Genomic DNA, 17,929 nt, shown 5'->3' with positions numbered 1-17,929 from the left:
TTCTCCATGCTGCATTGGCTTCACAATAAAACTTCATTTTTCTGACTCACATGTAACCGAGCTAACCAATCAGAGGCTAGAAGGCTTTATACTGACATAAATGTGTGGGAACCACAGATAGATTCAACAGATTATTGTTACCGTTTTAAAGATGCAGATAATAACATTTGGCAAATTAATACATAATTAGTTATGTATGTTAACACTGTACACCTATTTTTTTGTAAGTTACCTCAAATATATGAATGAACATAACTTCCCTTCCCTTCTGAAAGGGAATAAGACTGCTGGTCCTGCTACAGTGCAACTTGAGTTAACAACACAGATCCTAAAAGCTGTCAAATGGCCCACTGGCTATATCTCTTTTAGGCTCCTGGCCTTGACGAGATGATTGAAAACAGCTGCAACCAATCAGTCACTGCCGCTGCAAGGCAAGGGACGGTGATACAGGGACTCTGGGAGGCAAGCAGGCAGGTAGGTAGGTGCAGTTCCAGGTAAATAAGAACATTCATGCTAGGACAATACATTAAAAATTCCACATACCCAAGTGAAAAATGACACTGTTTTCAGCTGTGGATGTTTGTTTGCTGATGTTTTGCTTTGGCTCTTTGAGTCTTTTTATTGCACTGATCAGGAGTAGCACTCCTAACTTCATTATACTCTGATGACAATAAAGGCCTTCTATTCTATTCTCAGACATTCATATACTGTACCGACAATGTAGAGGTTGCTTGCTGCTTATGTGCATTCACTGAGCATTAGGGAGGGAAAAAAAACTGCAGAGAGAGAACATGAGGTGAACTCCTGAACTCAATGACTCACATGCTGCCTTTGGAGAAAGAAAGCATTACAATGCTAAAGCAGGGGAAATTCAGCCATAGACACAAACACAAATGGTGCATGTTATTGCTACCTTGTACAGTATATATATTGTCTGACTGGGTAAACTGCATTTGGTTTTTTGGCTGCATGGGGCTGAAGAAAGAAAACAAAAGAAGTATTTATCAAAACTAAAAATGAGGAGAAGGGAAAACATATCAGGAAGAGTTTGCTATGTTGCCTTCTCAGTGATTCCTGAAAAGCATCCCACAGTCATATATCAATCTGCCCATCTTGTGTCCCAAAATCTTCCACTGTCATTTCACTCTGGATTTTCCCTTCATCTCTAAGTGATGTTGTCATTTCCATTTGATTCAAGTTGAGGCAGAGGAAGGTGGAAAGAAAGGGAAGACAGCAGAGTTTGTATTTGTGAAAGAAAAACACCTCAAGTTGGAGAGTAAACAGACAACGCTGAAATACTCTCTAAGTTGAGGTACTCATAGAATAAGTACTCTGAGAACACTGAGCAGCTCCTTCAGTGACAGATTGCATGTCCTTCCTTCCTGCTGCTGTCAGACTTAACAATCAGTACTGTTACCAGTAGATCACATGCACCAAACTGACAATACTAAACTGTGCAATATCAATTATCACTATGTGCAATAATGTGAACTCAACCAATGCTTTGTTTTACTTATTTTTACCATTATACTATCCCCCTTGCTGCTGTAACACTGCAAATTTCCCACTGTGGGATTAATAAAGGATTATCTTATCTTGAAAGTGCCTTCATGTGAGCCATTTGGAACATCCTGCTGTCTAAGTGACCAGAGAGACAGGCGCCAGCTGAGAGTAGAAGTGAGTGTATAACTGTGAACCAGGCCATTACATATCTTCACATGCTCAGCTGACTTTCCCTGAGTAAAAGTGAACAAAAGGCAGACAGCTAGAGAAAAAGAGAGATGGGGACAGAGTGAAGTGAAAGCCTGTATGATTCATTTCAAAATGTTCTGGACGCAATTGTACGTCTTTTGAAACCTAGTCACAGTCAACTCCTGGAATGGTCAAAGATAAAAAAAATGCCACGGATAATTAGAACATATAATTTTTAGGCATGTCAGCATTTCTGACAGTACAAGCAGCCGTGACAACTTTCAAGGCTGTATGAGCTACAGTTAAACAAAAAGTTCAATTCTGAATATATATATATATATTTCCAGTCAAACTTAAGGAAATGGAAATTCAAATTGCAGCCTCAGCGGATGCAGTGCATATCTATTATATTTGGTATTAAATTTGGAGTATGATAATGGTGACAGGAGGTCTGGACCAGGTTCAGAATTGCACTTCATTATTTATGGACCATACAGTGAACAGTCACTGGACACACAGAGAACCTCCCGTCTAAGCACACATAGTCCTGTCCAGCAGGGACAATATTTGGTCAAAAGAGATGTTTTAGTTTCTAACCCACGATATACAGAACATACAATAATTATGAATTATTTTGATTATAATTATGATAGTAAATCAACAGTTACATTTGATAATTTAAAGATTTAGAAATACCAGTTAGATTTAGAAATACCAGTTCTTTTTAGCTCTTTAAACTTGAAAATCTTCCCTTTTCCGCCTTTTGCCCATACTAACCTGACAATGGAGCTTTTCAAAAGTGCTCTGCACAGTTGGTCATGGGCTGCCTGTCAGTGTAGTTAAGCAGACAGCTCTCTATCGCCTCCAACTCCCTTTATGATCATTCGTTTCTAAATGTCAATGCAGCCAATCACTCAGTGCAGTTGTTGTTACTGAAACCCCCTCCAGTCAAAAATGATTTCTTTCTTTTTGTTCCTTCACTTGGATGTTTGAGCTTCACTGTGCAGAATGATGTCTGTGCAGAGTCTGTTTTCACATTCACCTGCTGAAGGGGGGAAGTTTCTCTGTGCTCACTTTGAATCAGGAGCATTTCTTTGTTCCCAGGGGCCTAAGTTCCCACTGTAGTATGTTCCAAGGGTCCTGATTTCCCAAGGTACTATGTTCCTGGGGTCCTATGTTCCCAGAGTGCTATGCCCCAAGGTTCAATATTCTGTTAACACACATTAATCCTCCTAATGTGTTCAGGTCAAAATCCTTTCCCTGGCAACATGCGGAACACTCAGTTTAAAATGTGAACCACCCAGCATGACTTTATGACATCAGAACTAGTTAGCAAGCCAACCGTGGTCCAATAAGCAAACATCTGGAAACAAGAAATACTGAACTGTCTGGTCTGCTGAGCTGCATGAAAGCAGGGTATAGGTGATCAGAGTGAGCAGGAGGGGACAGAATGAAGGTCTAACCAGCAGAGACATCTGTCTCCATGCTTACCAGATGTTGGCTGTGACGCACGGTTTTGTTTTCAAAATAGGACCAAAAAAAAAAGACAAAAAGACATTTAACAGCTTTCCTTTGTTCAGGAATGAGTGTGTGTGTGTGTGTGTGTGTGTGTGTGTGTGTGTGTGTGTGTGTGTGTGTGTGTGTGTGTGTGTGTGTGTGTGTAGATATGACTTGAAAGTGCTAGTGTGGATGAATGTCATATCCACAGACACACAGTTTGTTACATATTATCCAGCTTAGTGTTGTTGTATACTGTAGGTCTACCTAACCTGACCAAGGACTGTTGTTGTCTAAAGCTCAGCAAACTGCAACCTTTTCACAACATTAACCATGTTCATTATTGCTATCATGACATTGAAGGTCCGGTATGCCTGTTGCTGGTACTCTCCAATGGTCATACTGTATATGTTGTTTGGGGAGTCATTGGCAAACAACCTACTCTGATGAGATTTTGAAGATATTGCAGCTATTGATTCCACCCTTTGAATGCTACAGTTCCTCAGAAATTGACATTTCAGTGAAATTTGAAAGACGGCAGGATTTTTGTCAGTTTTATGAGTTTGGAGTTATGAATTGTCACACAGACATAATCCTAGAACATCTTTAAATGAAGCTGTCTGATATAAATGACAGTTGAATGTATGAACAGTCATTTTTCAACGACTATAATAAATATCTACTGATTTTTCCATCTTACAAGTTGCTCATAAAATGCTCTTTCAACTATCAGCTCTGCTCTTCACTTTCCCTGATCCTGCTGAGCTCATAACTCTGAACAGAAGGAATCAGCAAGAAGTCTGACGGACTGCAGAAAAGTATGACAGAATGACTGTCTGCACCAGTTTCATCACTCTATCCTGTGGCTGTTGCTCATAATTAACAACAGCTCCTTTTTTATCTTTTCACAGATTACTCTGAAAGTATTTAAAGCTTTGACTTTAATCTCCTAGACAAAATACATTAAGCATTCCCTCTGATCCCTGTTTAGTCACTCTTTAAGGAGTCCAACTCTGAACAAATTTTCTATAGTTAAATTAGCAAGGACCTCATAAATGCAAGCAGCAGCACAAGCTTACTGTAAAGTCAAATTACACCAGAGATTAAGATACAAAATCAGTCAAGCACATTCAACTTGATTAGCTAATGAATTCTCCAGTCCTATAAGTCGGCATTTAAGAGGGAACATGAAAAAGTTGGTGGAATTCACTAAACGTTAAAGGGTTTGGTCATGCTGGAGAAACCAGCAGGAGAAAGCTCAATTTTGAAAGTACCCAAATAAAAAAAATCTCATCCCCTCCAAAGCCACGACCCAAAACACATGAACGCACAGTGCCTGACGACTGCTGGAGGATGAGTCCACACAGTTTCCACACTTTCTCTGCCATTCTTGTGTGTGACTAGCTTGCTATAGCTTTAGCAATATATCTGCCAAGCCTTGGGGAATATGGTGCAGGATAACAGTCAAAGTTGAGAAGTACTCTAACCCTATGAGAAATGGTGCCGCTGATGACTAGCATGCTAAGGCTAGCAAGCTACTGGATCAGATGGTGACTAGCTCGGCAAAGGTGGCTACATTAGCTTCTAATTTGGCAGATCATTTTCGTCTTTTTCATTTTATTGTCAGGTTGGAGGCAAATGTGGCACATTACTGCCACCTAGCAAGGACATAGACTCTGCCGACTTCTCAGTACTCTTAGATTTGTCTATCACTAGCTGGATGAAATGATTGGATGGACTTATTACAAGGCTGCAACAGGCCTTGTTGTTGTAAAGAAAATTTAAACATATGTTGCTTCACACATAACACATATATGCTTCTAAAATATATTATCCACCCTAACCAAGTTTCAAATTTCACTTCTTTCTTTTTCTCCTTCAGCCTTGAAAACAAAGAAGCATCTCAAGTGAAAAAAGTGGAGATAATGCGGTCCCACAGTTCTTTGATCCAGCCTTACACAAATCCTAATACTGCTGCTTGAATTAGATTTCTACCCATCCAGCGAATTTCAATACAGAGGAGCTGTGTTTGATAATGCATGATTTGAGTAAAAGTGATACAGAACGTCTTTTCATTACATGCTCTCATACGTTGTACAGAGACAGGCTTGATTGAATTCCACTGTCAGTTCGACACCTTTGAAAAATGTCACACAGATCTTTATGTATGTTTGAGTAAAGGCAGGGGAAAAAATAAATATCATCACATTGACCTTTAGCGTGTGTTACTGTACATGTGTATCACTGTATTGTCACTGATGCCCCTTTTATTCCAGTTGAGCACAGCGTGCTGATATATTTCATATATTCCTCGCAGTGATATTTGCTTTAATACTTGAAGTCAATACTCAACATCAAATAGTCACAGTGAAAGAACTGTGCCTTCATGTATGCTTGGTATTTATTTTGTTCTTGATGCTCTTGACAAATAAAGATCTGTAACCCTGATCGGGAATATGACATGGGAGGGAGAAAAACGCTAAATATTTTATTGCAACATTTGGTGAAACTGCAGTGCACAACTCATGTCATCACAATAAATAAAGCTGGCACTGTATAACTAATAAATCCTTTAAGACATCCCATTGCTAATTTAGATAAGACTTGTCTTGGCAGGTTGATATACTATGCCTTCTAATTTTAGTTAAGACTGAAATATCTCCACAATTATCAGACAAAAATGCCATGAAATCTGGTTCAGCAATGGATGGTCTCAAAATGATGAAATATTTCACAGGATGACTGAAACTTTGACGTGCCGCATGAAGATTTAGCATCTCCTGGACATATTGGGAAAGAATTTGGTGCAGGCACGAGCATGACTGTGGTCTCTTAGTCCATGCCACACCCCTGGGGTTCAAGGAGAATGGACTAACAGCTAGAGAAGGAACTTTTGTTGCTTGAGTTTATCCTTAAAACAGCACGTCCTCCTCAGTCTTGGTGCCATTTGAGGACAGTATTTATAGTTAGTTTTTCTGAAGTAGGCACTGGGTTAAAGGCTTAATTACGGTAATGAAATTCTCCTGCGTGCAGTAAACAGCACAGATTACATTAAAAACAATTGCAACATGATTCATGTGAGAGGACACTAATACGTGATGTGTGATTATATTTGAGGAGGTACTGTATGTGGTAAATCCTCCTACACAGAAATGAGTTTATGAGTTTTTAATATAATACTCCACTCCCAAACAAACAAACAACAGCTACAGACACTTAATAAAAAGCCTATGTTATGAACTGGGGGCATGGAGTTAGAAAATTTATCAGGTATGGAGGGTCAAACAAAGCATGCTATTGGTTTCATTATGGGAAATGTAGGATCCAGTGTTTTTAGAGCTTGATCTACACAATTCTTTTTTTAAAATATGTCTGTTGATCTTCCTCCCACTGAGGTCATAAAGCAAACAGGTTGGGTTCCTTCATCCTGCTGTTTAAATCCTGCTACACACACTCTTCTGCTTTCTTCTCTCGCACAGACACACACACACACACACACACACACAGGTGCAGACCTCTCTCACCTGTAAATCTTGTATCTGGTAGAAAATCCCTGCTGGAACCTCTCTCTGAACTCTGTGTACTCAGGACATCTGTGGAAAGGTCCCTTCTCTGATAGCAGCCAGTCCAGCTGCCCCCCGCTCTGCCTCGTGCTGAAGCCCCATGGCGAAGAGTTGGACGGGGACGAGGAGGAGGAGGATGATGAGGACAAAGGTGACGACAGGGAACCATGGAGTCCCTTCCCACCATGTCCCCCACTGCCCACCGGTTCAGCTCGGGTGGGCCAGGGCAGCCATAGCAACAACCACGGCAACCATAGAAACATCAAGGATGACGCCGACCATCTAGCAAGGCAGGAGGAGCCATGGGAGCACCTCTCTCTTCTCATTGGCCAATGAGTCGCCATGGTCCCGGTGGTGATGTACTAGGGCACCTAGGACCGGCATTTCTTCTGACAGTCACCTCCCACTGGCCTGGACGACAAGACACACAAACATTTGGCTTTCATTTCATGGTATTGAGGCAATTCTCGTCATTCATGGTTTTGCTGTTTTGACATTTCTGTCTGCATATTGTGATTATACCCCAAAATTATGAAGGCACCATAATGTCCCCTTAAGTGGTATTTATCAACTTAACATCAATCATAGCAATGTGATTGTTTTCATGTCTGCTGTAAGTGTGCACAGGAAAGGTATTCTGTTCATGTCAGAGACACATAATTATTGTTATTAGACCATGAGCACTAATTAAATCCACAAGTCAGAGGGGCATTGCTTTTGTTCCTTCAAAGAACTTTTGTTGCCATAAAAATTACATTTTACAGATGAGGGCACCACTTCTTGTTAAAATGGAATATTAAGCCCTGGTTATGCTTATTTCAAGAGCTGAAATATCTGGGACACACACTTTTCTGCACACTTAGTCACATATATGTGTATGTCTCACCCAGAACACAAATCTGATGCTGTTTACTGTACCTGAGATACATGAAAATCAAGGTCAGCGCGGCTTCAGCCCAGATGGTCATAGTAATATATTTATGAAGCTGTTCTGTAACTGCCAAAAGGCCCTGAAGAAGAATAATTTGTGCACTTTGGCAGTTTAATAACAATCAAGGCCCCAGGAAGTGAGCTGGACTTCAAAGCCAGTTTGACAAAGTGGCCAAACCCTGTAATTACCACGTCACATGATGCACAATGGCACAAAAAGACTTTTTCCCATGGACATAGTGAAATAAATGGCTGGAACATGAAATTACTCATTCACTATCAGAATTTGATCCATTCACTCCAATAACATTTGGAATTCTTGGTATCATTTTGTCCCCTTTCAAGTTAGCGGAAGGCTAAACCGGATGTTGCTCTATAGGTCACTGCAGAGCATGCATTGATCTGGGTAAGTTCTTCAAAGCACACTTCACACGGCACTAATAGGAATGAACCTGCCTCCAGCACTGTATCCAGTTCTCCTTAATACATAGTAACTACAATAACAGCTGAGCTAACTAATGTATATGCATCAGCTATTCATGAATTATGAGCAAGACAAAAGTTTTATCCTCTTCACCGGCTCAAACTCATGCCACTCCCTCACCCATAGAGATCCTTAAAGTGAACTGATCAGAGATCAGAGGAATGTTGAATAACTGACATTGCATTTAGTGAATCACTGATCAATATGCATCTAATATGTGACTCCAGAAGGAAGACAGAATCAACTCTCACACTTCAGGCAAAGCAAGCAGCTGCCCCAGGGGCCCCAGGCCGTCCGGGGCCCAAAAATCCCAGGCTGTACTTTCAGACATGTTACTTTAAGGTTATTTGAGGAACTAAAAATGAGCTTAGTTGAATGCACAACTGAAGCAGTACAAAAAGCTGAATACTGAAGCAGTTGCTTCTGAGGGGCCCAGTATATTTATATGTACAGATAGATTTAATATTTCAGTTGAGATTATGCTTACATGCTGTTTATTCAGAATCCCATTTGTATTTTATCAAATTGTGCATCAAACGCACAGCCAACTCTGGGCAAAGTAGCAGCTATTCCAGCGTCAAAAAATAAGACAAAAAAAGTGCATTTTTGACATTTACAATAATATGTAAAGCATCACGGAAAGGCACATGAATGATTGTTTCCTTGTTGCTGTAGGCCACTGCTCTCAGCTGTCAGTCAGTCGTAAACTGTGGTCAGTCACTCATTAATATCTGCCAGGTGCACTGTCAGTGGTTGTCCAAACATGCGCTTGCATGCAAATAAGTTTTCTCCTCTGTGTAATCACTTGTTTTTATGCTAATGAAGGTCAAATGAATTTCAGCCAACCTTATGGTTTAGCAGCAGTATGAGAGGACATTCATCCGTGATGACACAGAATGACTGAGCTGAATGTGTTCACAGACTACTGTGAACTGTAGGTGCAAAATGGTTTCATGTCATTGTTGCAGCACCACAAAGAGAATATTTTTAGCTGTAAATTCCAGTTAACAAGTTACTAAATTTTAATTTGTGGAGGAGAAAAATACAATTTTCAGAAAAAAAGTAATTGGTTTTAAATTATTGAGGGAAAAAATAATTCAACATCACTCTGGTGATTACAGTAATTGCAGCCCTAAAGCGAAAAAAGTCTTCTTCCAGAAGCCGTGCTGCAGGATGGAAATTTTTTATGTTTCTGTTAGTGGAGAAACTAATATCTGCCTTTTCTACAAATTGTTTTGGTTGAACAGCTGAATGCTTGTCCAAACGGTCACCTGTGTGCTAGTGGCAGTACATTTTACTATTAAAATCATAAAAAAGATACAGAACCAAATAATAAAACTGACCCTGGAGTGCAAGGTGCACATTATGATGCACTCAAGGGATTTTAGCAGGGCTCAAATTTTAAATGACTTTATTAAAAATGTCCTATTCATTGAAATGCACTTGTAGCACACTGAGTGTCAAATGTTCAAAGTGGCACCTCGGTGAAATATCTGACTGCTTTCAGTTTTTTTGATGCTTTGTGTGTTTGGACAAGGATGTCATCACCCGCCTTCAAACAGAGCAGGGGTGTTAGCAACACACACATCGGTGCAAATCACATTACAGCTCAAGTGTGAACTGTCATCATCTAACGCTGATCTCATGAATCAAACTGCTTATGCAGACCAAACACACACATGCTGTATTAAGGTGACACTCTGAAAAGACTTTTCAGTGCCCTTCAGAAGAACAGAGGCGTGCTCTTCATTTCACTGCTGATGACAAGCAGTCTTCCTGGGTGGAGTCTTCAGGGACAAATCAGCATTTTGGAACGGATATGTAAAGTAGTGGAGAAAATGCTTTAAGTGGATTGGGATCCTAAGTATTCCCTGTTTATCTTACAAACAAATTAGAGAATTAATTTCAGGTGGATAAATCCAGGCTCAGACATGAAAAAACAATACTCAGGGCGCCACATTTTTAATTTTCGCTTGCTGCACCAAGAGATTACCGCAGTTTGAAAAGGCAATTAGTAAAGTCATCTGTCAAACGATTGTATTTATGCAACTAAAAGCAGGATGAGAACTTGATGAATGGAATGGGATTCTGATGCTGTTTCATGTACAGTATGGCCCAAAGGTATAACTGGTGCAAATTAAAAATGCGCAGCCTGGTGGATATCTCATTTCTCTTTTTGTGATGTCCTGGGAGGGGCCAAAATCATTTACTAGGGAATAAGACAGCCATAGCCATAGAAGTGTAGAAGTGCCTGCTTAATATGATAATGTCTAATATTTCCTCCCTGGACTGATTCTAGTGGGCTTATTATAAAATGTTTCCTATGATAGATATAGTAGATGTGGACATTTTTCTGCCATGTTAATGTAGAATTGGTTAATATCTGTGAGTCTTCATACATAAATACATTTACAAACAGGTCATTTGTCCTTTACAACCATTACAGAAACAACTAATGTTTTCTGATCTGCTACAATGTTGTCCAACTCAGACACTTCTTTAGGTAAAACTAGCTTCTGCTTCTGACAAACAATAGTGTATATTTAGCTGGCTGATGGTTCTTAGATTCAGACTTAGATTCACTCTTTCAACAGGTTGGAGGAACAGACAATCCACAATGTTGCCAGACTGGCTGTTTTTGATGATCATCATACCCAAAGCTATTCTTGTCCAGCCAATTAACTAAGAAGCAGCCAAATTGGGCAAATAAAAATAGTTTTGGGTGTGATCATTTTGCCTACTTTTTGTTTGAGCAGTTTCTAATATGAGAGAGCTACCTTTGTGACATCTGGGCAGGTTCTCACCTCTGATTGGGCCAGTCCAATCTGGTATCACTGTCAGCCAATCAAAGCTTTGTAGGTAGCTTTAAGAATAGTGATATCATATTTCATATTTAGCTTTTAGCTGCAGCCATAAAATATTCTGCATTGATGGCAAGTGTGAACGAGATCTTTGCATATCTTGAGGTTATTGTAGGTCAATTTGTAGAGATCCATATATTTCTTTGATCTTTGTAGAAAATGAGAGATACTTCACATAACATACATCCAAAAGCCCAACTCCCAAAAAGAAATCATCTGACATGAACTTGATGTCAGGCTAAATGAAAGAAGTGAAACCAAGTGACTTATTATCAGGGTCAGACATTACTCCACTGGAGTCTGTGGTTTGACCCCTCATGTGGTGACTGGCTGAGATGAGTTGATAAAATGTTTAATATTACATCTATCTCATTAGCTGTGGTGGAACCCAGCAGGCCTCTACCTCAAAATGATCATATAAATCATCTGTCACATAATCTACAGTAGGTTTTTCATTCCCTCCTGCATCAAGGTCTACAGATGCTAGCTATAAAAATACAGAGAGCCATTGTTTTTCTTGACATGTGATGTGTCAAAAATATGTTTTCATAGTCATTTTTAAAGTACAACATATATTTTTGCAATGTTGTGATTTGTTCTCAGGACATGAAAACATTTCTAAGAACTAAAATGAGGCTGAATGTCCTGTACGTTTGAAAGTGACTGAAACAATAAACGCTCAGCCAACAGCACAGTCCTTTTGCGGAATGAAGAGGGAGAAATGGTTGCGAGATGAACAATGGAAGGGATGGAAAAAGGACGGTACGTGGAAGCCGCAGAAGATGAAAGCAATATGAAAGAAAAGTGACAAGTGATAAGGAGGGCTGGAGAGAAGAAAGGACAGACAGGATGGAAATATGAGCGACAGTAGGAATGAAAATGGAAAATGATTGGAGGAACATTCGAGTAAAGACCTTGAGTGTGTGCCATACACAGGACATTCACTTCTGTCACCTCCTTTCCTTTGTACCTCCTCTCTACTACACCTCTCCCTCTTCTCCACCCTGCTTTTTCCTTCTCTTTCTATCTGTGATTCTCCATGTTCACTCCATCTCATCTTTTGTTTCCTCACCTCTTCTCTCTACCTTTCATTGTCTTTCTTCTCTCTGCAACTACAACCCCCAACCATTCAATCCCAATGGCTCCCACATTTCAAATCAGCTAAGACATGACATGAAATATTGATGCTTTGGTACCATTTAGCAGGTTTTTCTTTCCCTCTTTAATCACAGACGCACATGCGTACTGTATACTCACATATACAGTACGCATGTGCGTCTCTGAGGCAGCTCATGCATGTTGGAAGTGCTATTGATTCAGGGAAGAATTTCTGCAATGGTTTTCCACTCCAAGGAGCTGTGAGATTTGCCTTTCAAATGAAGTTCTGTAACTTCTTAAAACGCCACCTCTCGCAGAAATAAGCGATCCCCATAACTGCCAGGCCTCCATCTCCTCCGCTCCTCTCCTCTGAGACTTCCCTAATTATAAAATGCATAAAACATGCCGCGAATGCCAGCGAGACAATAGAGGGAAATTGTGAATTTTTAGCCCTGACATTTAATGTTCGCCTTGCATTATTCACACACCCTTTGCGTATTTACCCTTCTCTCTCCCAACTTGAGGGATCAGGAGGTAAGGTAAAAAGGCACGAACATCTCGATTCTATATTGGAAAGGGGGAGGAAGAGGAGGGTGAGGGCATTCAGGTGGAATGGAAAAATCGACCACGTGTCGCGCTTAAATAACATCTCAGGGACGACAGCGGAGTCAAGGGGGAGCGGCGGCTTATGTTTATTGGATTTTTTTCCATCGCCTTTCCCGGGTTTAGCGAGAGCAAGGAGTGAGTTGTCGTACCGTGTTTGCACAAAAATGGAGAAGAGGGAGAAGAGGAAAAGGAAGGAAATGAGAAACATGGGGAAAGCTGGAGGTGGTGACAGAAAGACAAGCGGGGGGGGTGGGGGGGTACAGACAAACAGATTAAGGAAATGTAAAGGTGGAAAAGGGCTCTTGAAAGGATGTAGCTGAGTCGTTCCCATCAGAAGTTGTTCCTGAAACTTCCCACCCAGCTGCTGAGTGACCAAGCCAAAGGCTAATGTGAAAGCGGTTTGACCTCCTGCCTCCTTTAAGTAATTCGTGCTCCGGTTTAGAAGGCAGAGAATTGTGTGGGGAAGCCAGCGTCCTAGCATTTTTCTTCTCTGAGCCAGACAAAATTACAACCTTTTTCCTCTGCAGCAGAGAGCCTGAACCTTCAGCAGAATTCATCAGCTCGCTATCTGTGCACTACAATTACCACAGCTGGCAATCTTTATTAGATCTGACACACATATGTGTGTCTGTTCGGAGCATCAAATGTGGATCCGTAAAGATTGTGTGTGTTCGTGTGTGCATATGCTGCTGAGCACCTGGCCGGGCCCTTGGCAAACATTAGACCAGAGGGAGGTCCATCAGCATTAGAGGCCAGCTGTATCCCTCAACCCCAGCAGCTCGGGACTCACCTCTCAGTGTTTTTGCGAGTCAGCAGCAATAGCCGGCCAGCTGAACACCTGCTCTACCCCCCTGTAATTCAGGCTCACCGCACACTGAGGCTGGGGAGGGGCGGGGGGGCCAGCGCTGGGTGAAAGCTAGCTGAGGAGGATTGATGCTAACGGAACGGGATGACAGTCAAAGAGAGACAAACATAGAGGTTAAGAGAGAGCGACAGAAGGAGAGGGATGAAACCAGTGGAAGACACAAAAGAGAGGACCAGAATGGCAGAGACAGAGAGAGAGGAGCTCAGACCTGCATTTGATGTCGGCTCTGTTTGGGGGTGAAGAGCAAACGCTGGCTGGAGGGCACAAAGCGGATGCCAGGTTTCTCCGCTTGGCATTTTATTACGATTAACATTAACTATTAATTCATGTGAAACAAAAAAGCCATTAAAATCATCACAGGTTTTTGACTAATCTTTTGTCCATTCTATTAAATCAAACTGCCTTCCTCTCAACACGGCATCTAATACACTTCAGATTAGAGCTGCATCAATTAACTGATCAACAGAAAATTTACTGGTTGCTATTATAAAACAAACTAATGTAACATGCTAAATGCTCTCTGCTTGCAGCTTCTCAAAAATTGAGGTTTTGCTGTTTTTCTTTGTCAAATCGAATTTCAAATCAGCTCATCTTACTGCCTGTTGGTAGATCAAAGCAAAATAACTGAGGGCTTCAAAAAGCATCACTGTGGGCTCCCAGAGGCTGTGCAGAAAGAGATGTTAGCCAAGAGATTTTGTGAGCTTACTTAAGAAATTTTAATTGTGAAATTCCGATATGACTTTCAAAAAGTCATCCACTGAATTAACAGAATAATAAAACTGAGCGTGTGCTAAAGCAAGTCTCTTAATCAAAAATACGTAACATGTCAGTGTGGTGGGATAATTTGACTCTAAATATTCAGAAATATACTTGAGAAGTTTGGATGGAACACAAAATCCATCCAAGTCTTCCTCCTCACTGAAGGCAAACAGAGACACACTCGGCCCAGTGTAACAGCACTCAGCGTCTCTTTGCAGACCTCTGCAATCTGTCTGCATCAAATTAAGCCACTTCAGCTGAACTCCATCTCTAATTCCGGCATGTCTTTTCTGGGGCTGGTGAAGACTTTTCTAAGCGACTTGTTGACAAACACAAAAAAGGAGAAAAACTTCATGATTAAAGAAGGAAAAGGTTCATCGTCTTGCTCGAGCTAACTCCCACATGTAGCCGTCAATATTTTATGAGGTCTTTTGAAACCCCACGGAGACGATTAGGAAGCCTTGGCTCCACCCACCAAGCTCGCCTCACTTTCACTTTCTGAGCTGTGCAGAAAAAAAAAAAATCCAAGGAGAGAAGAATGATTAAGGATAACGTAATTGGCTTTTTCTCAAACAGTTCCTGCAGGCTGAACCTGGTCTTGAAAAACCAGGCAGTAGGAAACAGACCGGCCTCAAAAACACACACAACACACACACCCGTACACACACAACAATGGCTGGATTATGAAGCAGCAGACCCAGCAATGATGTCAGCATAAAGCAGATAATGTCCAGAGACACACTCTGATGAGCTGTGATTGGAAACTGAAGCCCCGACAAATTATATGCTGTGCTGGGTGTGTGTGTGTGTTTTCATGTTTCTGTGCAGCACATCACATCCATGTGTGTGACTGTGTGTGTGAGTGTCTTATCAGTGTGCTCTCTGGTCAGTCTCCAGCTAGACAAACAAACAGCCATATGGTCAATTAAGGCCCATCAATACCTCTGTTAACATCTTTACCAGCTGATAATTAAGAGAACAACAGCCTGTCAGCAGCACGTTCTGCTGAAAGTCATATTACCTCCCCCTCACACACCCCACCCATTGATTTATGGTAGAAAGTCAGAACGTGCTGTTTTTGGCACACCTGGTTTATGCGTCTATTGTGTAAACAGACAAGCACATATATAGGTCTTACATATATATTATATATAAATGCAAAATCACATAATATCACTTCAAAATGTCATTTACAAGTGGAGATAATGCTTATTTTCCATAGTGTGTCTTTGACATGTAATAATCAAGCATGTATTGCTCTGGTATATATAGTATAATGTACATATACAAACAAATATACATGATTGAGACTATTTTAAATAGTGTCATGATGCTGTAGTATTTAAAACACAAGGTACACTTTGCACTGAGGACATGTTAGAGCTGGCCCGCACTATGAAAAGCAGTAAAACACCACAATGAATACTGAATTGGCTCTGTTCCTCTTTTTGGTTTTTGGGGGGGTTGTTTTGTTTTGTTTTGTTTTGTTTTGTTTTGTTTTGTTTTGTTTTGTTTTGTTTTGTCTTGTTTTGTTTTGTTTTGTTTTTTGGTTTCTTGTTCTCAAGCCTATTTGGTCTTGATTCCCAGAGCTGCTTGTACTTTTCTCAAAAATGAGTGAGCTGGTTTTGACTATAAACCCTGAGCTATTACTACATGCATCTAGGAATTACATTTTTATATTCATAGTGCTAAATGTGCCAAAATGTTTTGAGAGAGCCACTAAGTTTGATGCTGTTTTTCTTCTTTCATAAAAAAGTGGACTTTTATGAAATACCATATATTGTTTTTACTGCATAGCAACAAAGATACACTCTTACCACGACACAACACAACTGCTCTCACACTGACACACATTTGAACGCATGACATTAATGTCTCAGCCTGACCCTACAGAACCTTTAGAAACAGACTTTTTGATAAGCTTATTAATACTGCTCCTTTCAGCAATGCTCTGATCACAACATACTACAATACAAATTGGCCACAACTCAAAATAGAGTACATATTGTGTAAACGTATAATGTACCTATGTGGCACATATGGGTTACAATCAACTGTTCAAGTAAAGCATTAGTGAGAACCAGTGTGGGAAATTAGCCCGCCTCCAGCCAGATGCTGGTAAAATATGAAAGTGGCTGGGAGATTTATCTGTCAGAGGCTAGTACATGTTCACATTTTGAGGAGTTAATTTCCCACCCTGGTGAAAACATCTGTGATTCTGTCTGAGGTTAGACTGACCATGATCTGAAGACCCAATACATCTGAGCAGCCAGAGTGAGACGTGACTAGAGGCACAACCACAGACCACAGCGCCACAAAAATACGAGCGTGTAAGCGGCGGGCGTCTTAGAGCCTCATTCATTAATCCTCTGGCACTTTGTTGACAGGTAGTGAAGTAAAGCTTCAGTAAATGATGAAAAACTAGTCACTTGGGACCTTAAAAATGTAATTAGTTGGAAGCTACTGATTACCTGCTGAAAACTGGTATCAAGAATCAGGCAGACAATCTGACTTCCATCAGTTATGTCTACAATAATTGGCCTCTAAATGTATAGATGATGGCATAAAAGGGCTTGTGTAAAGTACTAATTGCACCTCAAGGTGTAATGCATCCAAAATTACTGAGCCTGGTGATCAGTTTTGTTAGAACAGCGTTTTCGTACTGCACCGTACTGTATAATTGTATGGTAGTGCTATTTTGACTCTCAGGAGGGGGCTGGGTTTTATACTGAGGTGTCATTACTTGTAACATGCATTTCAACATCCCTAATTATCAGGCTGACTAATGTGAATTTCTAAATTCTGAATACAGGAATGAATGCATCCCATTGATGAGGCAGAAACCTTTCAGTGGTTTCACTGTTGGATATAGTCACACAAAATGGTGTTCACATAGGGGCTGCTTTCCTCAGTGTAATTGTAGATGCCAGTCAGGTGTTCATATGGTTACAGTTCTGCAGATGTGTCCCTTTGATAAAAAGCAAAAAAAATCACTTTAGCACTAAATATTAAAATATTCTAAATCCATTCATCCTTTCCCATCTCCCCTGTCTTTACCCTTTTTCCTATCCTGCTCCCCCTTCTCCCCCACCGCTTTCACTTTCTCCATATATGGGTCTGATAATTGCACAAGCTGCTCACTACTGAGTCAAGCAGCCCCGTAAAGTCCTTATATGCATACTGCAAAATCTCCTTTATTAGTTGCAAGCTAGTTCAATCCCTTCCAAATAGGTCCACACAGAGTCAGCTGGGCTTCAGTTGATATTCTGCCAGCAGCAGCAGAAAGCAAATTCTGGTAATTGAAAAGGCCGAGGGGGATGGGGAACTCAAATTACACGGGACCTTACAGCAATATAGGCAGACCTGAGGCTATGTTTGGAATATACATGATACACACTTATGCCAATATACCTGTATGCGCGGACAAACTGTTTTTCTAAAGTCGTGGTAATAATGCCAAGTGGTCACTCAAAACACATTTTAGAAACCACTTCAGGGAGAGTCATAGGGGAAACTGTCTGGAGAATAAGATGAAGCAAATAAACTAAAAAAGAGGTAAGATGAGAATCTGAGC

The 17,929-nt window shown here is 40.7% G+C and overlaps 1 protein-coding gene across 3 annotated transcripts in view; it reads right to left on the bottom strand.

Annotated features, from left to right (window-relative positions):
* brinp2 (bone morphogenetic protein/retinoic acid inducible neural-specific 2) overlaps positions 1-17,929 on the bottom strand; it is a 226,834-nt gene that overhangs the window by 128,401 nt on the left and 80,504 nt on the right. For all 3 annotated transcript variants that reach the window (XM_070973808.1, XM_070973809.1, XM_070973810.1), the window contains one exon: positions 6,714-7,163. In XM_070973808.1, the coding sequence (XP_070829909.1) occupies positions 6,714-7,096 (383 nt within the window). In that variant the 5' untranslated portion in view covers positions 7,097-7,163. The remainder of the gene's footprint in view (positions 1-6,713; positions 7,164-17,929) is intronic.

The sequence above is a fragment of the Chaetodon trifascialis genome, chromosome 11, assembly GCF_039877785.1.
Source record: "Chaetodon trifascialis isolate fChaTrf1 chromosome 11, fChaTrf1.hap1, whole genome shotgun sequence".
Taxonomy (NCBI): domain Eukaryota; kingdom Metazoa; phylum Chordata; class Actinopteri; order Chaetodontiformes; family Chaetodontidae; genus Chaetodon; species Chaetodon trifascialis.
The sequence above is the reverse complement of the archived record's forward strand: the minus strand, read 5'-3'. Positions and strand labels throughout refer to the sequence as shown.